General features: G+C 42.2%; 1 protein-coding gene across 3 annotated transcripts in view; it reads right to left on the bottom strand.

Annotated features, from left to right (window-relative positions):
- Positions 1–27,646, bottom strand: part of tanc1b (tetratricopeptide repeat, ankyrin repeat and coiled-coil containing 1b) — a 90,244-nt gene that overhangs the window by 27,388 nt on the left and 35,210 nt on the right. For all 3 annotated transcript variants that reach the window (XM_068703807.1, XM_068703816.1, XM_068703823.1), the window contains exons 4-8: positions 26,180–26,284; positions 14,711–14,844; positions 12,262–12,451; positions 8,913–9,224; positions 72–194 (exon numbers count right to left, since the gene is read on the bottom strand). In XM_068703807.1, coding sequence (XP_068559908.1) covers positions 72–194; positions 8,913–9,224; positions 12,262–12,451; positions 14,711–14,844; positions 26,180–26,284 — 864 coding nt within the window. The remainder of the gene's footprint in view (positions 1–71; positions 195–8,912; positions 9,225–12,261; positions 12,452–14,710; positions 14,845–26,179; positions 26,285–27,646) is intronic.

Genomic DNA, 27,646 nt, shown 5'->3' with positions numbered 1-27,646 from the left:
GAGCGAATTGGCTGTTAAATTCTTTAGCTTGCCTCATGAGTATCTACAGCAATCATGCACAGCGGAGTCACCTTTAGAGTCCTGAGGCGGCCTTCCTCCTGTGTTGTGCCAGGGTAGGCGAATGGACGTCCGCAGCGGGGTGTTGCGCTGTTCATCAAGAAAGCTCAGGTCTTCCAGCTTTGTGGAACTGGTTGCTGCAGACAGAGACAGAAATAAAAGGAGATTGAAGCAGACGCCTTGGTGCATCTTGGCACATTTTGGCATCTCTGAGAAGATGAGTGAAGACGAGGGCTCTCACGTTTACAGTTTGCTTGAGGCCGTGTGTGCAGGTACCAGTATACTGTAGCAAAAAGAATACCGGTACCCCCAAGTCAAGACAGCGATGCTCCCATTCTCTTTGATTTGAGATGACAGCTACACACGATATAGCAGTGAGAGATCTGTCCCCACAAAGAGAGCAGATTACCTTTATGTTGTCTTTTTTACGATAGGTTACCTCTGCATATGAACGACTCGATGAGTCAGTGATTACAAAGCAATGCAACGTCCCGTTTGAAGCCACGGTCTGAACATAATAAAGATGTGCAGAGCGTTTAAAGGGTCTCTCTTCCAATTGCTGTTGGCCCTGATGAAGAGCAGAATCAAAGCCTCTGCTTTCCACTTTATCAGCCTCAGCTGGGAGAGACTGTCACAAACACTCCACTCTTCTTTTCACTCGCTCTCTCCCCTCACTTGGTCGCTAACTTACTCTCTGGAATGTCCCACTAATTAAAACCCGTCTGCTGACAACAGAGGAACTGAGGAAGCTGCCATCAACACAACTTTGACTGGAATAAAAAAAAGAAGGCCCTCGCGGTTACTTTTACTGCAGTGGATGGTGTTTTCACAGTTAACTACAATGGAGAAAAGCTGAACTATTAAAAAGCAAAGTGAAGAAAACAAGAGAGGCAAACTCATCAAGTCAGTGAGAGCAGAGCAACACAGCACTAATACTTGTGCAAATGTGATTCTAAAGTTAAACTGAACAGCTACTTACATCCAACAGCAGAGCCAGGAAGTAGGTTTTCCCACAAGGGGACTTCCTTGTCCCCAGTGTGGAATATTTTTGGGCAGGCATACAGGCAAATAGGCAGGGTGCAGACCCCTCACCTGAATCTCTCGAGGATAGAGTGCATGAGCTCACTGAGGGCACAAAAGCGATTGCTCTGCCCCCCCCCCCCCCCCCCCCCCCCCCCCAGTGCTCCCATGCAGGCACATTGGCAGTGTTCAGCTGCTGAGCATTGGGCTTGGCTGCCCCCTCTCCAGCGCTCAGCCAGTCACAGCATCCAAAGCATTAGGCACTCGCTAAATGAATTAAACGCTTTCCGAAATTGGGAAGCAAGCAACAGAGGGTGAAAAAGGAGTGAATTAGAGGAAGTATAAATGGGAAAACCGAGAGATTTAGTCTCCAGTGGCTGATTACAGTCTGTAATGGGCAGCTAGTGTACTATTAATCAATGATCCTGGCTGGAGTGGGGTGAGGGATAAGAGAAAAAGCACGGGATGTGAGAACAGAGGAGGAGAGAGAGGAGATGGACAGAAAACTCACCACTAATCACCTCTAAAGCCCAATACTGACACGTGGACCATAACAAGAGGTCTGTCACTTTTCTGAAAAGATTTCTGAGGTGATAACACAAAAGTCACACCGTACCTCATTCTGCACCAGACACATCTTCGGGTCCAATAAGCAAAGACTGCAGGTGATCCTCAGTTTGACGTACTTAAGTAGTATCAATGCACACACTCTTCATATCTCTTGTTAGCCACCATTCTTTCAGGGCCAAAGATTTCCTACAGGAGGTCTTCATATCCCGCAAATCCCCCTCTTCAATTCTTTTTCTACCCTCAGTCTCCATTTTTTTTTGCCTATTTTTACATGTCTCTACTCATTGATAAAACGTACATTTGATACCTTGAAGTCTCTGCTTGCAGTGACTTTGAAGATGTACAAATGTGTCAGACTGTATTCAGATGGAAATTACTTTTTTTTTCTCATGCAGGGCTGCCCTTTGAAAGCTTCAGTCCCGTGTTTCCCATGACAGAACGGAGCTCCTTTTGCTCCAACCACTGTACTCCTTCTTGCCCTGATGTGACTTTCCTCCTTACAAGTGGATACAATCAGTATTCCCATCACCATGCACACCCTGTTGCCTTTTCACGTTGCAGGAGTTCATTGTAACCACTGTGTGACATTGTATGAGGAGGAGTGAAAGACAGTTTTTAGAGGAAAAGGCCTTTACACACCGGGGGCGTGACGAATTAACAAACTACTTAGCTGTGAATATTTTTGCATCAAAGCTAATTATTCCAGCAGCAATACAAATTTGAGACAGTTGCAGCCCTATTGCAATACAAGTTTTGAAAAGATTTGCACAGGCAGAGGACTGACTCAGAGCAGCTTCTGGCTTCTGACAGCGTCTGTCTGAGGTAAACTGCTGCATAGCCTTAAACTATTTTATTGAGTTTCCTTTTAGCAAAATGGCTCTTTGGGAATGTGACTACCCTCTGGTGACAGGTATGCAATATACCGTACATGTCTTGGGCTTTTACTGTGAAAGGTAAAACAGAAGAAGAGGCTCTGATATAAACTGCTTTAAAATTGAAAAACTGTGATAATTATCTCGGCATAATCTTGATATCAATGCGTTGTAATGTTCACCTAAATATACAAAAAGCATACAGTAAAGGTATGTTGTGTGAGAGATGGGAACTATGAACCCAGAAATCTTGATATAAGAAATGTGTCATAATAACATGACATAAAGAGACAAATGGTTTTAATATATATATTCTTAATTATCAACCCACCCATCCTTATTAGTGATAACTGTGATTCAGAAGGCTGTGGTGAATTATCTGTACTAAATATTTAACATCACCTCTAACTCCAGTCATTCTCTGCCCTTTTAATTCAGAAGTGCTTTAGATTAAGATGACTAAGTGCAAAGTAGAATTTTAAGTGGCCTTCACACAAATTTGACTTGTTACCATGGAAATTTAAAAAAAAAACTCCAGCTGCAATAGTCCACGTTTGTGAAAAATATATATGTAAAAGCTTTACTGAGTTGTTGTGTCAAACTTCTTGTGCTGTGCTTTGATTATGAAACACAGTTTTCCCACTGCAGCATGTACAGAAGACTATTTCTCGCCCTGAGATAAGCTTGCATTAGATTAGAGAGTTAGTATTCTAACATGTTCTAATAAGTGCTTGCAACAAAGTACAGCTGGGGTTATAGGAAGGTCATTATTTGGTCATAAACCAAACAATTTGGCAAATTAAAATTTTGATCGGATGATGGCGCGACATAAAGAGTTATGAGACCACTAAAGTTATTCAAGTTGATCCTGAGGGGAACGTGTCGTGAATTTCTCTACAAGCCTTCATGACAATCCATCCAATGGTTACTGAGGTATTTCAGTCTGGACCTAGGTGGCGTACTAGCCAACCGGCCTACCGGCACACAGAGTCAGGCCAAAAAGCAAATACTTGTGAAATAACCACAATTGTGCAAACTTAAAAGCGCAATAGAGAGAGTAGCTTTGAAAAGGATTTCCTACACAACTTAATACACAGGCCAGTTCATACCTCACTGGAAAAAAATCAGTGCCAAGAGCTAAAGATAGGAAGAAAAAAGACACCTTGGACATTGAGATATTCACGCCGTCAGAGCAGTGGCATAGTTCTTCAACACCTACAGTATTACATTGTTCTCAATAGTGGGGTGCTATCAATCAAACATATCCAGATGGCTCTGTGGTGGCAGAGAGTAGTTAGCTAACACATTGTCCCTTTGAGATTAGGCTTTTTGGCAAGTTCTGATCTACCAATGGAGTGCCACTGAGCAGAATTTTAAATGGCTTTTCAAAGCCGACACAGATTGATCTCTGCAAAGGTTTTTATTTTTTGCTCCTGCTGTGACATAGAGGCACCAACAAATCTCTGAGAGTGGACATTTTAAAGATGTCACTGTGACCTTTTTAGAGTGCTGGACGATATGAATGGGGTTATTTGTTTTCTTTGTGCTTTCTTTTCAATCTCGAACTGAAAAGATCTGCGTTTACGTGAAGCCAGAGGCAGAGGAGAACTCCATGGCTACATCACAAAACACTGACAAAAACAGGAAGATACCGTCCGGTCCAGCAATTACAGGAGACAATATTGTCTTGGGCACAACCGGAGACGACATGAGCTTACAGTTTATCAGATAAAACACATCATGCCGTACTGTTCCAGTTCTACAGAGGGACTACACCGTGTTGAATCCAAAAACCCATAATCTTCATGTTGCAATATTGACAGACATGATTTTTTAATTTGAAAAGATCACTCTCTGACCTTCGCAGACATCATTGAGTCATTGTTCACATGGACCAGCTGGAGATGACTTCAGTCCTTCTGATAAAACACAGATGCGAGCTGTACTCAAACCTTACCTTGTCACTGTCCTCAAAGGGTTTGATAGATGAATAACACATCCTTGAAGAGCATCACATAACATATCACAGAGCATGAGGTTTTTTTTGCCATGAGGAGCAGATGGCTTTGGAGTAGAAACTGTGTACTGTACCTCAACATGGCTCTGACCACAACGCTCTGTCAAATAGCACCACAGATGCACTGTAGCACCATTCCTGAGCCACGGTGAGCCTAACTCCATCTCCCTGTCCGAGCAACCCCACCACAAGATTTTAAAACCATGGAAGTAAAGTGACCACAAGTAATATGGCCCTCTGACTCTGTAATCATTTTTACAACGATGACTTAAAAAATATATTTTTTTATTACCTTAGTATAATGGAGAGAGCGAGACAAATGAAGTGAGATTTTGTCAACTATTGAAAGATATGCAGTCTGTACCTCTGTTTAAACATACACTCTTCTCTAGACAGTTATTCTGCACCATATTGAAATTGGTCTTAAATCAAATATTCATGAATTACATATCGTGATTACCACTGAATCTAGACAGACATTTATATTATGAGCAAAAAAATGTTGTTTGTTTGGTGAGAGCTGTCTCAACAGGCTTTTAATGTAGAAAGACTCAAGAGGACTGCATTTTCAAGGGAGGTTAAATGCTCAGAGCTTGTTTACTGCAAGGACGTGGAGAAGAAAAAGCACAAAGAAGCCCAGGAAAAAGCTCACACAGTACTCACACAGTACTGTACTGTACATGCGATCAATTGCTAGCTCTAAACAGGGGATATTCTAATTTTAAATGGATGATAAATAAATGTGGTGGCTGTTGCGGTTGCCGTTGTTACAACTTTAATGTTGACTCATATGATACGGCAGAAAATATATTCTGTGACGACTGGCGGCCAAGATGGTGCCTCAGACTACCAACTAATGATGCAATTACAGACTGCTCCTAAAGAGGCATCACAATTCAACTCTGTCAGCGGTGACAGGTGGTGCAAGCCAACATTTGTGCAACTTGCCACAGCAAATGCAGGCTCCACACACAGTGCTGCTTGAGTTCATACAAACAGTTCAGGGACAAGCCAGCAACAGCATGAGTGTGTGTGTGTGTGTGTGTGTGTGTGTGTGTGTGTGTGTGTGTGTGTGTGTGTGTGTGTGTGTGAGTGTGTGTGTTCACCAAGGCAGTGCAAATAACCCTTCTCTGCAATAAGTGGACATTCCTTCCACATACATAGTTAACATTCTAGAGGCACAGCTATAACCCTGTTGATTGGCATGAGGCAGATGGGCAAAATCCACTTTGCCTCAAGAAGATTTGGCCTTTGTGCTGCAACTCTGAGATATTACAATGCTTAGTCAATCAATACAAGAAGAGAACAGAGTTTCATTTAGATGGATGAAATAATACTGCAAGTACATTTTATATTTTGCTTTATTGTATCTCTCTCTCTCTCTTTCTATACATATATATATACATAGAACTATATATATATATATATATATATATATATATATATATATATATGTGTGTGTGTGTGTGTGTGTGTGTGTGTGTGTGTGTGTGTTCTAAGTCCAAATAGGGGTCTCCACATAGTCACTTAACCAGCAACGTCACTTTATTTGTTGCTACTGTTCTCTTGAAAATAGGAATGTAGATCAACTGTAAAAGAGAGAGCTCTCCCTTCATCCTTAGATCCTTCTTCATAACAGTCGAGTACGAAGGTCTGCATCACTGCCCACTTCACACGAATCCGCCTGTGGAACTCGTCCTCCATATTACTCTCATCTGTCAACAAGACCCTGAGATACTTGACCTCATTTGGTGCAGAAGTGACTCCCAACCCAAAGGGAGCAATCCACGGTTTTCGTTTATTGACTGAAAATTTGAAAGCATGGTGTGTGTGTGGGGGGGGATGTTTTCCACAACCCAGAAACTATTAGGGAGTGGGGGATCATTTATTTGCAATTATCTGACGTTGTGCATGCTCATTGTCCTCACTTAATGTCTATCAAACAGGTAAAGGCATAGTCACAGCAGACATGTCATTATCCAATGTGCTTGGACACAGAACCACACAATGGAAAATAGTCACAGAGGTACTAGCACATAGAGGGAATACACTAATGATACACGTTTTTCTTTCTTTTGTACAATGGTATCTCATTCATTTAATGCAGGTCATTCCTGCTTCGGTGTGCTTCTTTAGAATATTTTCTTTTCACACAATATCCTTCAGCATCAGCTGAAAACGAGCACTATCTCTTGCCATAAATGAAGTCGTCTCACCACGTCCTTCATGTGCTCTCTCAGGGCTTTGCCACACAGCATAAAATCGGAGGTGTGAATTCTGCAGGACCCTAGAGGGCGAAGCTGCATAACTATGACATCAGCCAATAAACTTTCGGAGCGCACAGGGAGACATGCTGCACACCGGCGCTCACACGCAAACCAACACACATTAACAATCAAATATATCTCCTGGTCTGTTAGCTTTATGAGCCAGTGTGTGTCTGAGCCGTTCAGGTTTAGGATGAGATGTAAAAGGGTATGGACTCATGGAACAATTGAAGGGCATCTGTACAGCACAATATACATGTACCACTTCATGTTTATATATATATATATATATATATATATATATATATATATATAAATAAAAGCTATGAACTGCATTTTATGTTACCAGCCATGCATTATTCTGCTTCTATCTCTTATACCCAAACCATCTTACTCTCTTGCCAATAGAAAAAGAGCACTGCAAGGACTACTACTAGCATATAAATGGGCTTCTTGCTGAACATTTTCAAGGATTTCAGACAAACATGGTCTCTTTCCATTCCATTTATTCTGCACATGTTTTTGTCAACTGTGATTCACAAGTTCATTCAAACAAAACAGGAACTTAAGTTTGATGTTATCATAGAGAAAAAACACTCAGTAGAAGTAGCAGACACAAGTGTTTAGTGGCTGAATTTCATCAAGGCCAAACCCAAGGGAGGTGTATGTTGGAGGAGCATTAAAGCATTTGATCTCCAACCCAGTGGCAGCTGCAGCATCCAGGTGAAATGGGCAAAACATTCTAAACCCTGTTATATTCCTAAGCCCCAAAGTATATATAGTATATAAAAAAAATGCATCATCTCCCAGCTAAAAACTAATATTGACATGTTGAGGGATATACTACTCTGTCTGATCTCAGCCTTGATTCAGGCGTTTTATTTGTTGTCTCTTGGGCGTCTTTTTAACCCTTTTTGACTCACGTCTGTCTTGGGCTATTGGTCAGACCTGATATTTCCATGCTTCTTTCCCCAGTTCTTCACAGTCTGCCCCTGCCTTTGCAATTTCCTGTGACTTAAAAATCACCAATGAAATGATCTGCTTGTATAATGCAGTGTGATTAGGTTCATCTGCTCTTCAAGCTGTTACTCTCACCTCCGTAACAATCTTCATCTTTCCCCGAAGAGTGCTTCTTTCATCTGTTGTACCATTTACACACCATCCACGCTCTAAACTGCTAAAGCAAGTTAACATTTAACTCATGTCCTTTATGTTCATATTGCTATTAGTTCCAGTGTCTAGTCAGCCTAACAGCAAGCATGTGCAGCCTATTCCCCTGGGTTTGGAGTATGAACTGCAGACTACATGGCTGGTGATTTCACAGTTCACTTACACATTAAAATCCAACAGCTGTCCTTAGTGAATCCTGCAACACAGGATCTCAAATACTAGTTCAACCATGGCAATCAGTGAGGGCTTTAGTTTTAAAGGAAGATGTAAAAGTTACGGCTGCGTGAGTTACACCAACGGGGCCAAGGTCAAAAGCAGTAACAGCAAAAGCAGAGGGAGGCAGAGTGGAGGAGCTCTGGGAATGGAAAAAGGGGGAAAGGGGGCTGCGGAGGGATATCAACAACTGTGACAGCTGTGTGGATATGTCGAGCTGAGCCATAACAGGGAGGTTCTAGGGCAGGAATGCAGAACAGATCAGCTAGGCAGTGGTTTGCGCTCAGGTCCGACATGGGAGGCAGGGCCGAGGCACAGCTGCCTAATCCCAAACTTCTGCCTTGATACCCCACTTCTCCTGGCTCTTCTTCTTCTGAAGAACTTCTCATTCCTTCTATGTCGACACATGCTTTTTTTCCCTGCCTGTATCGGTCACTTGCTTGGACTCAAAATGACACCACGCTTGTCAGCCTCAGGCACGGATCATACCATAGCGCCACTGAACTAACTGGCAGTTGGACATCCAAGCACACCGTCAGAGTTTCACATGTTATCAGCATAACAAAAGGTTACTAGGCTACAAGAGGAAGCCTTAAATAAATGTTTCTTGTAATGCTAAATGAACGCAGCCACGAAGGAAATGTATACAGATCCATTTCTTACTCCTTTCTGACCAGCAGACATCCAGATGTTGAATGCTCAAAAAATAAAAAGGAGGGCGCTTACCTGCTACAGAGTTGGGCCTCGGCATCATGAGGGAAGAAGATGTCTGCGATGAGTATGAAAAGAGTCCCTCGGGTGAGTGACTTTGCGGCTGCAGTGCCCCTGCTGATGCGTTGGACTGGTCTGTCCTGGATGGGGTGTCGGCTGGTGCTGCAGTGGCGCTGTTGGAGTCTTCTTCGGCCACAGGAGAGCAGGTGTCGGCCCGCACACTCTGTGCCAGGCCATGGCGCCCACTGCCTCTCAGGCTGCCATCCTTACTCCACTCCAGGCTGGAGCCACTGCGGTCATCATTCTCAGAGGAGCTAGTGATGGTGGCTGAGGGGAGATTAGACAGAGAGGGAATTAGAGCAAGTGAGGGAGGTAAGATGCTCTTTGTGTGCTATGAACATTTATCTGTCTTCATCTCTAATGAGATACTGAGCTGTAATGGAACTTTTAACTTTGAATAAGTCCCTGCTTTTTCTCATTGCCCTTATCAACACTGTTAACCACCTGACTTTACAGAGACTGTCTGCTTGCACTAATGAAAACTGGAAAGACACGATAGCATGGACTGGTATTCATTTCCTGAGCCCAGAATCTTGGAATGCTTCATGTTCTTTCCACCGATCATCAGTTGAAGGGTCCTATATAACACGTCGTAAACAGCTACTGGATGCTGTACTTTTTTACACAAAAATGTAAGAGTAGAGTGAAGAAGTAGGGTTCGAAACTGCCTTCAGTATTTTTATGTCCAGACAGGTGTTTTGCTAACATGACAACAAATCCTTTAATCCTCCCTCAGGCCAACACAGGCATCTAATACAATCCTAAAAGATGAGTGGAGGGCCAAAGCTACACAAGCTGCAGCTGGAAACAGAAACATCCGTACGGTCAGAGGACAGGAACTGACTGCCCAGCTGGCTGCTTTTGCATCACACACTCTTAATCTGGATTTGATAATGCCGCAGCACGTTACATCATCACTAAAATTAACATAACACATCCTGGCATTTTGACTAATGTGCTGTTTACCTGGGCAAATATAAAGTCATTCATGATATATATAACTATGATATAGTTTTATGATATTATGATATTGCTACAGGGCTGTTATAAGTCATTCTCCAGGCACCCCATGAAAAAACTCCTCTGAGAGCTATTTTGTAAATGTTAAGAATCTTGCAAATGTTGCAAAATCTCCCAAATCCACCAAGGAGCTTTTAACGGCAGTACAAAGCCAAATTAATGTGCTTTTGAAATCAGAGTCGGAGTCAAACTTCAAAGAACGGGGAACATTAATCACTGGTTGGAATCTGACGTATGGACACAGCATAGCTTTGTTCTCTTCCATGCCTGCACGGTCTTATCAGGGCAGGTGGGTGGGATGTTGTAGACCAACGTCACATTGTGTCATTCTCTCACAAAGTAAATTCAGATTTGACACAAGTAAAGTAGCTTTACAACGAGATAGACCATGCTGGGTGGCAGTCGATGTCCCATGCTGGAAGATACTATATCACAGCTTCCATAAATTATTTAACAGCTCGCCAAGATATTACTCTGGGAGGACAGAGAGACTGACTCATGGTAATCAGTCTCTGAAGCACTTGAAATCCAAATTGTTGTGTTTTATCTGGCTTTGGCATGCATTGCTTTGTGCTGCAGAACAATCATGGCAATGAGTTAACTAAATAGGCATAAAATGTGACATATTCTAGTTAGTTCATACAAGAATATTACATTTCCCCCAAAATCTCCTTCAGAAGTTCAACTGAGGATAACTGCAGGATCCTGTTGTTACAATTTGCTATTGAATTCCCACTACAAATATTCAAAAGACATTTTCAGAATGAATTTTGAACATTTGTATAGCCACCGGAAGGTTTGTGAGTAGAACTAGCAGACGGATTAATATATCAATAGACCACGTCGTATTCCTGTCAGCTTGTGTAAATCCCCAGATGTCTTGCAGGGCTATTACTGGAGATATAATATCACGTCAAACTGTGGCAACTGTCACCTCAATGCTCTCTCATACAGGAACAGCTCTATACAAACTCAATAACTGACACATGGCGGTTTAATACAACCTGACACAAATGCTATTCAGTGCCACAAAAAAATCCAGTGGGTTTAACAAAATGAAGAATGAGTGACACGACACAGGGGAGACTTTGTGCTCTAAATCACAATGTGCACATGAGGTAACATTCTCAGATTGAATAGAAAAGCTTCATTGGAAGTGATGTAATTGGTTGATAATAATATAGTAGATAGTGTGTGCAGAGAAATCTGCAGGATTGACTAGCAGGGCTACTGACTGCTTTGGCAAAGACACCACGGGTGGATTTAAACAGCAGGGAAGTCAGTTTGAAGCTGGTTGTTTGACAGGCATTCTATATCATGTTTTATGATATGAAGTTCAGATATGAATGTCTGCTGAATTCTTTTATTTTTGCATCATCCTGAACAGTTTTTTCAAACACAAATGCGGTACAACAGTAAACAGTAAAACCACCTCTGGCCTACATGGGGCTAGCCTGTGAAGTGTTGTTGTTGTTAACAAAATTATGTTTAGTGTCACTCTCCAAAATGCCTTGTGAGTCTATATCTTTGAGACCTGAAAAAAGGTGTTGGATGTTTTGCTTCTCCTCATAAAACATTTGCAAAGCCGACTTTAAAGGAGCTGTAGTTGGAAAAGCAGCCAACAGAGCCGGCAGCTGACTGTGCTAACAGTGCTAACAGTCCAAACAACGGCAACAGTGCTGACAGAGCTAACAGTGTTAACCTGCGGGGGAACCAGGGGGTGGGTGCTACGCTTCACAGTTATCAGCGGTAAACGCCGTATGAGCACAGCGGCGGCCATTAGCAAGCCAGGTGGACACACAAACAGGGACTCACATGCACTAACATGCGTGTATGCAAACAGAGAACGTAGCAGCTTGGATTACAACACACAGAGAGGGAGTGTTACTTTATTCTCTATTCAGCAGGACATTACTCCACCATATCTTTACATAGCAAATCATTGTTTCCTGCCATACTAATCCTCGAAATGTCGTATGAAAAAACGCCAAAAATTATATTTTAAATCATATATTCCATCCATGTTTGCTAGCTTTTGCCTGTTACATAAATCTGCAGATTATCGCAGCATATAGCGTTAAACCTGCAAGAAGGTGTATTGCGTCCAAGAAGAAACAAACAAAATGGGGAGTTGCATGTAAAAACATTGCTCGTTAATGCTACTTTTAGTCAAAAACTCCACAGGGTACCATTAAGTAAGGATATGGGTACTACTGGTTTCAGCTTTTTCCTACTCCATACAAGTTGCTGTTTGAATATGATAAAGGAGTTGGTTATTTCTCACCGATGATCCCACTGTCTTTGCTTTCAAGTGTGGAGCTGGGGCTTGTGATGGTCCCACAGGGGCTGGAACGGCTGAGGGGGGGGCGGCTGGCCGTGCTGTTGAGCGTTGAACATGGGCTGTCAGTGCTGGGAGACGCGGTGCTGCTGGTCAGTGTAGAGCAGGGGCTGATACCCTGGCTAATCACAGAGCACTGGGTAGAAGAATGAAAGTGGAAAAGGGTTAAGGTACACCAAGAATGTGCTCTACTAATCAAATATGTCAATGAAGTATGAAGTCGACCCAATATAAACTGTCAGCTGGCAACATAATCGCATTTTTTCAGCATGAGCAGCAATAAATACGACTAAAAAAATAATAATTTTCCAACCTTATTTGGAAGGAGAATTGAGACAACTGTAAGAATGATTTGATCCAAGTTCATTGCCTATTTACCAGGATCATGTAAAAGCAATGCAAACGATTCCCTCGAAATTAAACAAGCATTCAACGTATGAGCATGACACACAAGCCGAATGGGCATAAGCGCTGTAAATGGAGCAAGGCTTGAAAATTACACACTCATATGTCTGAAGGGACCAAAATAGGCCCGAAGAGAAATTCACAAGAGAAGAAGTATCTACTTTGTTGTGACACAATGGATACCTTTCTCATGCATGCCACCAAGCCTGTCTCTCAACCAAACAGCAGCTGAATCGTTGTTTGAGCTAACTGGCAACCGTAGAAATCCAAATTAAAGCCTTTTGGTCCTGTTTCCCATCTTCTTTCAACAGTATTCTGATTGCACACAACATACTGTAGCTCAAGAATCATCTAAGAAGAGCCAAAGCTGTCAACCAGTTCCAGATACACTACTCCACACACATAATATTCCATTTAAAAACACTATTACAAGCCCAGGCCAAATTAGATCAATCCTCATACTCAATAACTTAACTTTGCTGCACACATTTGAGGAACTTTCACCCACAGATGACTTCTACAGCACCACTTACTACAACACTGTGCATTACCTCAAACAAACTGCTCCAATTAAAATCTCAGCAAACCAACACAAACCATTTCTAACATTATACCTGAACTCAACCATCCTTAACCAGTTTAAAAAGCCTCTTTAACATGCTGCACTAAAACTGTTTTAATAATAACCTAACTGGAACAATTACAGTACCTACTGTTAAATGTAGTGATTATAACTGACTTTGTTAAAACAATAGATCAATCCTGCTTAAAACCTTACTGCAGTATTTCTGCTGCGTCTATTCTTCTTCACCCCGACTGAACTCACAAAACAGAGAGACTCACCAACGCTTAGCCAATTTGAGATAGAAGTGGGACAGACGTCTCGTTGGAGATGTACTGACTGTTGCTGTTTAAAGGTCTTCATGTTTGTGCAGTGGCACACTGAATGAATACAAGCAGCAGAATAGGAGGGAGGCCACATGGCTTAAGGCATCATTAACAACTTGTGGAATGCTAATATTAACCACACAACATTTCCTATTTATAAGTCCAACCTGCTTTGTTTTTTCTTTGCGACAGCATGCCAGTAGTATTTGTCCAGCAATTACCAGCCAAGGGCTGCACCCGAAGCTGATGCCACCTAACAAATCACAGTAGGACCCAAACAGCTAACTGACATTTCATAATTTACTGTTTGGAAGAACTAAAAAACAAGCATGCTGAGTTTAAACTCATGATGTAAAACAGCAGTAAGGAGGAAAAGAGAATTGCTGGCAGATGACAATAAAGTGCTCCTCCCCAACTGAGCTAAAAAAAACACACCTACACGCACACAAACAAACCATTCCCACGTCTCAACTAATGAACGTGATTCACAAAATACTTTGTAAGTCTCTTTCTCAATCCTAGAATTGCCGGTTCAGTGTCAAAACGTGTCTACGACACAAGATAAATGAGCAAAGCGTAGCGTGCTGGGCTCTACTCTTCACACAGCCGGAGCTTAATTAGTAGAACCGAACAAACTGAGGCTCAGACCTAACATAACTCTATTTCTGGACCGGGACTCAGTCACTCTTGTTACATACTCAAGAGCCCCTGGAATAGCACTCAAGTTACTAAGAGACTCACACACCACACTGGAGAGAGAATAAAACCACATGCAGCAGAATTTAAATATTCAGTTACTTTCTTAAAACCTCTTTATCATCTCGAACAAAACAGTTTGACAGTTACCGTTGTTTGTTGTGCCAAAAAAATGACTCCCAGAGGTGCATCCTAAATCCCCATCCAAAGATAATGCACAGTGGAAAAAAAAATGAATCAAGCTGCAACAAAAAAAAAAATCCATTCTTCTGTTACACTGACACAACTCCGTCCTCTCATCCTTACTCTCTCTCTCCTCTATCTCTCTATCTGTGTGCTGCAGCAGTGGCAGCAGCTGCTGCTGAAACAGGGAGTGAGTTGGAAGGAGAGGGAGTAAATTAAATACCTTCTTTTCAATCTTGTCGTCCATAGGTATGCGTGCCGTACCCGGGATCCCTTCTCCTAGTAAAAAGCCCAGCCTTGTCATCAGTTCCTGAGTGGCAGGGGAGGAGGAGCTTGGTTGTTTCTCTGCTTGCAGCTCTAGAGAAGAGGGAGAGAGGGGAGAGAGAGAGAGAGAGAGAGAGAGAGAGAGAGAGAGAGAGAGAGAGAGAGAGAAATGCTCAACGTTAGCGGGCAGATTCCCTCTCTCCACTGGATGGCCCACACAGGGCCACTCTGCCTGCCCTGCCCTCCTCGGCTCTGCTCTGAAACGCTGTGCTGCACTCTCCAGCTGCTGCTGATGTGGTGCAGGCTCGAAGAGGGAGGGAGGAAAGAAGAGCAAGGGAGTGAGAGAAAGAGAGAGGGAGTGAGGGAGTGAGGGAGTGTGGCGGGGGCTTGCATGGCTTGCACGACTTGAGTGTGTGTGCATGTGTGTGTGTGTCCGAAAAGAATCTGAAGACATGTGAATGTCTAGCATTGTTAAGAAAGCAGGGAATGTGTGTGTGTGTGTGTGTGTGTGTGTGTGTGTGTGTGTGTGTGTGTGTGTGTGTGTGTGTGTGTGTGTGTGTGTGTCCTGCAATGCTTCAAGTGCCAAATCCAGGGCTTTCTGGTTGTTTACAGCTCTCACTCATAGAGCCTCTGAATATCAATGAGTGGACATAGGCTTTCTCAAACACAGCTTAAACTGCTTGCCGTACTAACTCTCAAGGCATAATACTTGTTTAGACAGCAATTTCAAGGTTGAGATGCCATCAACAAGGCAGCGATCACCTGCAATCTAGTTTTGCTCATAAATATTGTTTTCTGGGCATATACTAAAACACGAGACAAATAAAGGCACTTTGTGCAACAACATGTACCTGTGCTGTCTGCTGAAACGGAAAAATTATATTTCACCATCCATACTTGTAACTCAAATACGGGTGTGGCAAAGTAATTAAGGAAAAGTCACAACATTCCCTGAGAGTGAACAGACTGACCGACAGACAGACAGAGGGGGGGGGGGGGGGGAGAGAGAGAGAGAGAGAGAGAGAGAGAGAGAGAGAGAGAGAGAGAGAGAGAGAGAGAGAGAGAGAGAGAGAGAGAGAAAGAGAGAGAGAGAGAGAGAGAGAGGCAGATGTCCAAGGTACAAAGGCTTATTATACAGCTCTCTGTCAGCACCTTTTCCTCCTCTCTCCTTCATTTTCTCCTTTACCCTCTTTCTTCCACAGTTATTAATAATGTTGGCAGTCAATCTGATAAATAAACACGTTCAATCCATTGGCCCAATGTACTTCCAAGCCCCAATAAGACACCACACACACACACACACACACACACACACACACACACACACACACACACACACACACACACACACACACACACACACACACACACATATACATTCATGTTTGGCATGGGAATACCCATGTACAGACAATGTGTTCTCATCTATTGTAAATATAGAGAAATCCTCAAAATGACTACTCTCCATCTAGGGCTGCATGATTATGGCAAAAAGGATAATTACAATTATTTTAATCAATATTTGAGATATATAATTGATTTTAGAGACAAATTGTTTTAATGCACTTTCCCATTTAAATGAACAAAGCATCATATTCACTTTCATGTTGTGCTACATTCCTGCTTATGTACAATTTGCATCAAAAAAAGTCCATTGCATCTCCTAGAAGCAAAATCAAATTATACCAAATATTCAAAACATCTCAAACTCCCCCTGGTGGCTGGCTGACAGTTTAGGGAGCGCTTGATTTGATATCAATATCACAGTTGACTAGTAATCTTAAAATGAGGATGACTTTCCACATTTCATCTAGAGGCTCAATGCAGTCTGGTCATTTTAGTGAAAGATATATTTGGAAAGATATAATTTGGGGGAGCCTCAATTAGATCTTGTTATATTGCCGGTATTGGAGCTGCCTAGTTTTCCTCAGTTCTTCCTTTGAGGCATTTTTATATAATTATATATATTTCCTAGTTGAAGTTTGGTAGTGAAATGAGAGGGGAGTAACTCTCCACATGCAGTCCTTGGAATAATTAAATTCATATTGAGGTTCCTATAGTAGAATTCTGGAGTGTAATTAAGATATTAAGCTACAATAACTTGTTGTTTTCATGTTTCTTTCATGACAGCGCACATTAATAAAACATTCCTGTAAATGCACCAGAGTTAGCCAAGAGGCAATTTTTCATCTGTAGTCCCAAAATCAACCGATCGATTAGTCGATACAATTGTACGAGTGTTAGTCGACCAAGACGTTCTTTGATCGAGGACAGTCCTAATTTGAGAAATGGTTAGTATTGAGCATTAGCCAAAATGCAGACTTTAATTGAGAAAAGCCTGTCGCACGCGAGGCGAATGTCACTGCTGCTGTGGTCAGAAACTGAATCCACCCTGCAGCATAGAGTTTAGTTCACCCCGGTAGGCAAAGGGAGCACAGACACTACAGCTTCTACAGCTAAATGAAACTACAGAAACAATACATCACAACGTTACTGCAAGCTTCTGTAGTCATTCCAGCACTATCCATTTCAACATCCAGACTAGCTGTCTTATTAGTAGATGATTTCTTTTTTACATGGAAGCACGTCTAATCAAGAAGATGATGAGAACCAATTTCACCACTAATTTAAGAACACCAATGGTTGTTGAATTTCCCTGACAACTTATGCTGGTCATAATTACAATGCACACAGCTGGTCTGCTATAATCACAAAAGCAATTATGTAAAGAAAGAATGCCGGCAATTCATCAAAGGCTTTCTATACACTAGCTTCTCCATACTGGAAAATGTGTTCGACAAGATGCTTGTATTTTAAGTAATGTCAGACAAGCACATACATCTAAGTCTCTGCATATTTATGTTAACCCTGGGACACAGCCGCTCACTGGGTTGCCTGATCCTGATGTCAGTGTATGCGTTGTGGAGGCACTGCCTTAAAGCCAGTTGCACCAACTCTAAGAAAACCACTTGCCTTAAATTCTGAGAAACAGAAAAACGGCACCGGCCTGAAAGAAAACATTGCAGTAATCAAATAGGCCTAAAGCGGTTTTCCATGTAGTACTGAATGCTAACATGAAACAAACTGGCTGCTGTACTTGCATCACCTTTTTCTCCATACTTTGAAAACCTGTTCTTTATAGGGAATGTCACCCCGCTCATGTAAATGCTTGAGATGAGTCTTTTAAGACCACTGGTGTAAAGACAACGTTGAGGGCTGGACGCTGCCGACAACAACAATTTTATAGATTCAGGGTCACTGGATTATAGTACACATCCTGTTAAATCTTCACAGAGTACTACAATAATTCAACTGTCGCGTCTCACAAACCACAACATGCACAAATATGAATAACTAGGAGCACGTTCAAGTGGCAGTCTTCAAAGATGTATTTACTGGTTTTGACAATGTTGTGAAAGTAAGCTTTCAAAGCTGTAGTTCTAAGGCATTGCCTTACTTTGACATCTATTTTTGGATTTTCTGTCATTGAGGTTTAAGAACTCGTGAGCTAATCTAATCTGAATCACTTGTATGTAACATCATAAGGTGACAGAGTAGCATAACTGAGAATTATCATTAAATTAAACTGTGGACAAGGCAGATATGAACTCTGGTGATCGCCGGTTGTGTGTAAATAGTGATTTGAAGTAAACAACAACACGTTGCAGGCTTCATCAACTTTTAGTAGACGGATACAGATAATGGGAACAGCTGGGCCCGGGTTTTTAAATGGGGCACCTTACACATCGCACATTTATGGCTACTGTACATTAGCACACAGTGGCACGTTCTTTTTTTAAAATTGAGAGAGTCTGTCAAAAGCATGGCGTGGCCAAAAAGCACAAACATAATGCATTTGTGAAGACTAGAAATACTGTTTGCGCCCTCCTTCACTTGATGTTGAGGGAATGTCGTATCTGTAATTATTTTTTTTACCATTATTTCTATTCCTAGAAGCTGCTCAAAAAAACCTCCGTCTCACCTGTCGCTGGTTAAGGGTCTTACTCCAGAGCTCCTCAGCTGTCGTACTGAGAGACACACGCCGCTCTTTCGCTTTCCTTCCAGATTTGTCCAACCTGGTTGTGGTTTCAAATCGGGTAACTTTCAGTCACGGGCTCTCTTCTCTAACCTTTCGACCACCACTGCTCCTACATTGATCTGATAGCATTTAAAGCTGTATCAAGTAGCCATTGCCTTCAACGTGACATTGCAGAATAAAAGAAATCACTGCAGAGGACAGATGCTGTGGTGAGTTGTATAGATTGTAAAGGCCTCTTAAATTGGGCTATATACATACAATTGATACATAAAACATTATTGATACATAAAATTGTTGTTTGTCTTGTCCCACCATCACTTTCACTGATGACAACATACTGTATGTGCTGTTTATCAGTTAGCTTAAAAATCATTATCTCCCCAAGGATTCTCTATTAAAAAAAAGTGTTTTGGGTTGTTTTTTTTGGCAGTAATAGCTATAAAATGCATTAGTGAAACTGTGCTTAATGTTACTATGGTGTACTGTACATCTCACATTCAGTAGTCTGAAGGCCATGTAAGTGTTGCAGTACTGTGTGTCTCTTCCAATAAACAGAGAAGAATGTCAAAGACCACAATATTATAAAAGGACAGCTACTTTTAACAGGTGCAATGTGTAAGATCAGGCGAGAATTTTAGTTTGAAAAACATTTAAAAAAATGAACTATCATGTGAAGAGGTTCCAGTGTTGACGTTACGTACTGAGTTGCAGAGATATCTACTGAAATGAGCTTGCTAAACAAGTAGCCCTGGCCCGTCCTGTCTTATAACACCACTTGTACCTCAAGAAGCGACAGTGATTCATTGGAGTGTCCAGTCTGCCTAAAGTCCAACACGAGAGGACCAAAAAGTAGAGCGTCACTTTGAAAGTTAAGGGTCCGTGGACGTTGTGATAGTTTGCTTGTCAAATTAAATCCAAAGTGGCAGAAACAAGAAAGCAACTCACAATATAAATTGAAGCCCAACGTGAAGATTACAAGATATCAGTGATATTTGACCGTCTCTCAGCAGTCAATTTTGCGTATTCTCTCCTTGCTGTTCAGTAGTCAGCTTCTTTTTTATTCATTTTTATAACTGATGACTGTAAATTCAGATTGTATGAACACAGTATCGAGGTCTACAGCTGCCCCCTATTTCTTTAGAGCATGTGGCCAGATCTTACAGATCGCATCTTTAAACTGATGGCATGGTACACTTGAGGAAGATTAGCTCACATAATGGTGCAAATATAACTCACACAACCATCCATGTATTTCCTAGTGTAGCAACTGGGTCCCTGGATTATGTTCTCTAGTTCCTTGTTCATAAGAGTTTCTTCAATTTGAGACACATACTGAAACATAGAAATCATATTGGTGTATCTCATGTTTAAACGATAATGTCAGCATGCAATGGGCAAAGGACTTTCCAATCTATATCAAATAAGAAGAAAAAAAACTGACAACATAGTCCAAAGACAGAGGTCAGCGTGGATGTCATCAGGTTCTCAAGCTGTCAGAATAAAAGAGGGTTGCTATGGTGTCTTGCTACCAGCACTTGTGACTGCAGGAGGTCTACCTGTCTCCCAAGATAACCTGACGGTGGGCTGAATACAAGCCAAACCTGCTGGCTTCCCTCGCTGTGTCCACAGATTAGATCTGCTCTTGTTCCATGTTAATGCTCATTGGCTCTTTTACCTGGGGCACAGCCGGTTAGTCACACACATGTATCCACACACACTGACACTGGGGGCCGAACTGTATCTATAGGCGAGTGTGTGTGCTCTTTTCTCTAGTGTAGGCCGATAACTAACAAAGAAATTGCTGCCCTGAAATACAAAAAGATTCGTTTGAGATCATTTTGTGTCACCATAACATAGTTTGTCCAGTTTATTTCTGAACTAAAGCTGAAGACTAGATGATAGATTAGTTATATTAGCGAGAAAGACACCAATGTGTGACTAATAAAAAGATCAAAGAAATTCTGTTCAGGGTTACAACACATATTTTACAGTGATCCCACAGTCACACAACCACGTATATGGAAATTCACATTCAATTATCCTTTCTAATGCACAAGGAAATGCAGTTTGTGACAACTTTAACCAATCTATTTCTGTTTATTACTTCATAAAATCTGCAGACGTTCTGTGTGTCGTAAAGGCTGAACTGAAACGTCTTTGGCTGACCTGATGGATAACAACCAATTACACAATTTGTCTATTATGGCCCACCTCCTGTAATTCTGCAGTGGATAAAATACCATCCAGAGACAATGTGTGATGGATCAGCAGCACTGTTCTAATGTTTCTCATTAACTACTCATACCTTCATCAACCCAGTTTATAATTGGTCCCATTCCAAAGCACTTAATGACTTTATCAAAACTTGTATGTCAAATTTATGAATCAATTCAAGACTTCACGATGGAACGATTCTGTGGTGGACATGATAAAACTGTGGCAGTTGGGCAATGGCTAATTTATCGCTAAACATAAGGTGAAATGCCTTGATGTGGAAGGAAGGCGGTTATAAAGTTAAATGACTACCCAATGAAAATGAGCTAGTATCTGATTAGTCCTCTATATATTACACTACCCAGGAGATTTGAAGGAAAAAAGAGGGGATGTAGCTGGAACCACTTTTAGTTATTCCAGTAACTGTACAGCAAATGGAGGCAAAAGACAACAACATCATTATCTGCTGCCGGAGGAAGTTTATGAGCAGGTGTGAAATAGCAGCCGCGCGGTGCAGGGATAGAAGGAGGAAGATGGAGGGAGGAGGAGCAGAAGAAGGATGGAGCAGCAGGGGAACACCGTGCACGGACTGGCTCCACAGACCTGTTTTTGGCTCTCTCCCTGCCGCGAATACAATCCAGCCGGTGCTCATTAGCAGCTGGAGTTTCATTACCACAACTGTGGAGCCTGTTTAATGAACCCTCAATGAGAACATATATCCTGCTTCGCCATTTCAGCTCAGAGGTACGAGGTGACGTGCCCCACCTGAGGCACGCTTATTGCAAATTCCACTGTTAGAACCATAAATGTCCAAGCACAGATGGAGGGTCCAATGAGACATTGCAGCAAACGGAAGTTACACTGTCAATAATAAAGTATCTCCTTGCAAAATGAAGCTTGGAGGGAGAGGATGGCAACTGACATCTCAGCTTGATGCTAGCTGTTATTACTGTGGCTCTCATGGTAGATACAGATGGCATTTCATTAACCATTTGACCGGCAGAGCTTTATCATGAAGCGGTTCACCCCTGCGGGGCAGAGCCGCTGTGGTGTAAGGATCCTCAAGAGATGAGAAATACTGATTAATGAAGCTTCATCATTAAATAAAGAGAAAAGACAAACAACATACAAAGTCACCCTCTAGCAGCTGATTAAAAAGGGAAATCAGCAATGAACCTGATATGCCATGGAAACGAATATGACTCACTGTTGCAGCCAAAAAGAAATCGCAGCCCATTCATCTCTGCTGCCACCTCGGAGTGCTTGCCGAAATATCATCAAAAGTTCTAGAAACTGGCAACAATGGCTCTTGATTACACAATTGGGCTTGAATCTTTATAAATGGTACAAAATGAAGCCAGTTTGTAAAAATGCTCTATGCTTAACTGGGGGAACCGCATTCATTCTTATTATATGAGAAAATCTTCCTCACATCCCCCTTGTTCAGTATCATACCAAAAACAACAAGAATAATCAAACATTATCTGCATCGTCTTATGAATGCAGACCAGGACCTCACCTGTGGCTGTGAGACCTTGCATCAGATGATTTCTCTTTGATGAGATTTTAATTACATGTCAGAAATTAAAAAAAATAATTTGAGGTTGAATCCGTTAAAGGTGCTGAATACAAGATTGGGAGCATTTCTATTTCCTCTCAGGAGCTCTCAACATGGTGACGGACGAGCTGGCGGCGGCAGTTTATGGTTCTAACAGCGCTAACAGTGCAAACTAACAGTGTTTACCTGAGGGAGAACCGGAGGGTGGGTGTGACGCATCCTACACACTATCTAGCTTGCAAAAATACTTGCATATATAATATACATAATATAATAATTTACTTTATCTCTTTCATTAAAAAATATATTTAAAAAAACATAATTATATACAAAAATAATGTATTTTTGGAAGTTAGACAGTATGGCTGGGCCTTTTTTGCCATAATTTGTGCTAAAATGAAACATTTGACAGCTAAAGATGGCTATATTTACACATTTAAATGTTTTCACTGTTATCTCCCAATCTAACAGATAACAATAATAGTTATATGAATAGCAAAAGGGATGATAGGGTCTCCAAAAAGGGTGATTATACAGGAAATCAAAGATGAATGGTCAGATTACTACGAGAACTGCACATTAAAATACAATAGAGAAGTAGAAGCAATGCCACAGTCAGATGTTTTAACAGGTATAAATTCATGTGTGTTGGGTCCTAATTTCAGCACTGACAAGTTAATCAGCACATAAAGAAACAGGTGCTAAGTGCTTGGGGCCCAGGTCTCACTGGAGCTGTGATGGGGGGGGGTTGTACTATAAGAGAGAGGCATGGTGGTGGGAGAGGACGGGACCTGAGGTTCAGGCTTGATTGACAGGGACAGAGCTCTGGGACCACAGCTGAAACAATTTTGACAGGCGACTGTTGGTCCGCCTGTTGCAAATGCACTCACGCACTCACACACACATACGCAAACAAAAGTAAACGTACTTGCAGACACGCAATGAATAGACGCGTTGCATTCACGCATGCTCAGGAAACTCTATCCTTCCTCAAAGAGCTGTGTGAGATGACTCCACTGTTGGTCAAACACACATTTCACATCTTAGCCTACAGCCCATCCCGCTGGTCCACAACAGAGAGCGGTGGAGAGCTGACAGTCTAAAACCTAAAAGAAGAACAAAATGAATTGCACATGCAAGCTTTAATCATATCTGAGGATGGCTAAAATGAAAAACACGCACACAAAAATGATACTGGATAAAAATCTATAAAATGACATTCAGCATTTTAGACAAATAAGGGTGTGGCCTGACTGCCTACAATACCACAAGAAGCTTCAGTTGCATGTGACTATTGATGTGAGGCATAGTTTTTATGCATCCAAGAGTTGCATCCTTCAGCACAAGACCAAACAAAAGCTCCTATGAACTCACTTTATTTGGGGCCTAAATGTCACACTGTGCTCGCGCTGATTCTCCAGCTCAGAATCTTCCGGCACTGTTTCAACATTCCATGCTGACGCTGACCTTGTTAAAAAGCTCCAATGTCATAAAAACATCTTATCCTGTCTCAGCAGTTAGCAGAAAAGCCAGGATTGTTTAGCATCTCTGCAGTGCTAGACTACACAGGCTTAACGATGCTCTCATTATTGACGAAAGAACACTGGAAGCGTCCTTGTCACGCGCGACGTGTGACGCACAGTAACGGGTCGACGGCGGACGCTACATCTAACTACATGGTGCGACTTCATATTCCTATATGTGTACGAATGTATCCACTTGAAAGGAATAGCATGTGTAGCTGTGTTGAAAAGCCTTTCAGCTGTTCATGGGGCGTCCTCCTACAACAGCTGGGCTATCGCAATCAGCACCTAATTGTACATAATTAGTTGAGTAAGTTGGCGCATTCCTGTAATGTCTCAGCAGTAAACTTCTTTTACTTGATAACGATGGCTTTCGGGAAGAAGAAGGTAGATAGTTCATCCTGGCTTAGCTACTTACATTCATTGATTAAATGAGTGTACATGGCAGCAATAACAAGTAGCTGTATTACCTTAAAAAGAGGTTGGCTATGTCTTTAGTTCTGCGAGAGCTGAGTCAATATTTGAGAGCGTGTAGGGGTCGCTACCAAAGCTACAAAATACACTAAAACGTCTTAAATGCCTGGAGCTGCGTAAAGAGAGACTGATTTTTGTTGCTGTTCCAACACTGCAATGAGCAATAAAAATGTACTGGGTACAAACCATCCTACAGACTGCCATATCATCTCTTATTTGCCATAAATTGACCAGATCTGTAACAGCTATCTCTATCATCAGGAGTAGACCAGATATGCTAAATTAAATTTTAAAACCTCAGCTCAGTTTTTGTGTGCGCTCTCTGGGTTTGAGACTGAAGCAGTTTGATGGTTCTCTACATTTTCTGTTTTCAGCAAATAGTCTATGGAGAGCTTAGTCGGTAAGTCTGTCACATACGTGTAAGATAGTAAGGCCTGGAATATCACTTGAAGAGTCATTTTAGCATAAAGTACACACACCTTGAGCATTCTTTTTCTTTTCTCTGTGTTGAGAAGCAAGAGGGAGGAGGGAAAGCTTAAGAAAGACCATGTCTAGCACTAGAAGTGTTGTTTGGGTAAACTCACAAGCATTGTGACGTGGCTCGACTATGTAGATTCTCCCCATGAATTTCTATTAAAAAAATTCCAAACCAAGGTCTCTCAAAACTTCCACAAACATTAGCCGACTAACTGTGCCAGAGCACCAGCTGTCGTGAGATAACATTTATCTGGCGTCTGCTATCTGCCGGTAGCCCACTCTGAGCCCAAGCGCTGCTCTGTGCCAGCTGAACGCCAGACACACCCTCGTGCCTCGGTATGTAGCAGTCAACAGTGACTGGGCTGCGCTGGGTTACTACCGTCTGCGTATGTGAGCCATGTACAATCAGAGGGCACCACTTTCTGTGTTGCCCTTTGCTAAAGATAACGCATCCTATAACTCGGCTTCAGCCAATGAGAGGAATTTGAGCCTGCCCTGCTCTGCTCTGCTGGAAACCAAAAGAAGGCACTAAGTGGAACATTACCCCCACACACTCAAACACAATGCCCAATACAGGACAGAATAACACTAAAGGCTCACCTCACAACTTGGAAACACACACACATATATATATATGTGCAGTTACTGAGAAATTTAAGGTCTTGTCCTCATTACTTTCGCATGTAGAAAAACGCAGCGCTCCGGTCAGACAATGTGTCCCCGCACAGAGGAAAACTGACTCCTCTGTAATCTAAACACACACTTTAAAATAAACACGGCACTATTGTGTGTTTGTATAAGAGGCTACATGAAGGAGCACTGCTCAAACGCACTGGTACTTACATGGACCACTCATGCAGAGAACTGATTCTACCCTTAAATTACAGAGACCTATCCCTGACCCCACGGACACAACCAGGATATTCAATATAATACAAAACACACTGTAAGGATTACAGTCTGAGGGCAAAGTTGTGAATTTGAGCCGACGACATGTACATTTCTCATTCTTAAGCCAGTTCAAGTTTCCAAATGCCTCCAAAAACACAAGCAGACACACACACACACACACACACACACACACACACACACACACACACACACACACACACACACACGAACGAAAAGCCATTATGAACTCACCATTATGTGAGGACTCCTTGTTATCAGCCACGTTCCTCAGTGCTGAAACGATGGCATCAGAGGGAACACGAGGACTCTCCACATATTTGGGCTTCCTGATTGGACCTGCGAGCACAGACCGAAGATACGGGAAGAATGAGAGAAAGGGAGAGGGAGAGAGAGGGAGAGAGAGAGGGAGAGAGAGAGAGAGGGAGAGAGGGAGAGAGAGAGAGAGAGAGAGAGAGAGAGAGAGGAAAAGAAATGCAAAAAAGGAGAGGATGAGAGAAACAGAGGGAGAGAGAGTTCTCGCTGAATTAACGTGTTCAAGAAGAGACTAGAGATGAGAGGTGGTGGTGTCTTAGTTGGACAGGCTTGGCTGCACTCCGTAGCTCTCACACACACACACACACACACACACACACACACACACACTCTCTCAGACAGCTCCCTGCGCTGATAGCAGCTCTGGTCTGTCTAACAACCCAGAATATCGTCTGCATGGCTGGAGACTCGCAGTAAAACACTGCTAGTCGGCTCTGGGAATGTAAACTGCAGCAGGAAACCACAACAATTAGCCTCTTAGCGAACTTTAAAGATGAGTATTTAAACACGCATGCACTGTTGGGGTTTCGGCAATACAGACAAAGAGTTTTTTCTGCATTTTTGATCTGTGAGCAGTCCCTTGAAAGCATACGCTGTTATTGCTGCAAAGATACATAAAGGATGGATTGAGGTCCGCGTGTCCTGCTGTACGTCAGATGATGTATAAGGGAGAGCGCTACAGTCCTCTGAGCACCGTCTTTGTCTTTAGCGAAGAGTCGAAGTTAGCTGGCTGCTCTGTTCTCTCTGCTCTCACCAGGACAGAATTAGCAAATCCCACAGCTCCACTACAGAATGCCGGCTCACTATGCCGAACTTTGACATGAACCACTGAGATACTCGCCCCACTAGAGACGAAGCTCCTTTTGCAACGTTTCCATCTCTGTGAGTACAAAATGAGTTGCCCATGTTGTCTATTACATATTCTGCAAAAAACACTTTTAATTCGCCCTAAATAGACAAAAGATGAGGTTCTTAAGAGTGGCACTATAACTGTTTGTACATGCAGGAGACCCAGCAGAGACGCTAGACTAAATACTAAGCAAGAAAACAATACTAAGAAACAAACATCTCCCGAGCAACTAGCTCTCTCTGCACACAGCAAGTCCTCTATACTTCTATCCCACAATTTCTGGTGTAAAAAAGAAATCTGTTCCAGAGTCCAGACACAAAAAGCAAAAGTTTGACTGCAGGAAACAATCCAACAACATGAGGTGACTGTATGATACAGATCCATAAATTCACGGAGAATAGCAACAGCTTGCCTCCCCTTGAGCCACTCCTCGATGCTACTCCAACCTTGACCTACTGTAACCCAATCCAAACCTCCTACTCTTATCAGACAGCTGTATGCATAACCCCAGACGTAACATAAAGATGACATGGAGG

This window comes from Cebidichthys violaceus, unplaced genomic scaffold (assembly GCF_023349555.1).
Source record: "Cebidichthys violaceus isolate CVI_PGR_0920_01 unplaced genomic scaffold, fCebVio1.0.p SCAF_11, whole genome shotgun sequence".
Lineage (NCBI taxonomy): Eukaryota > Metazoa > Chordata > Actinopteri > Perciformes > Stichaeidae > Cebidichthys > Cebidichthys violaceus.
Note: the sequence above shows the minus strand (reverse complement) of the source record. Positions and strands in the feature narration are given on the sequence as shown.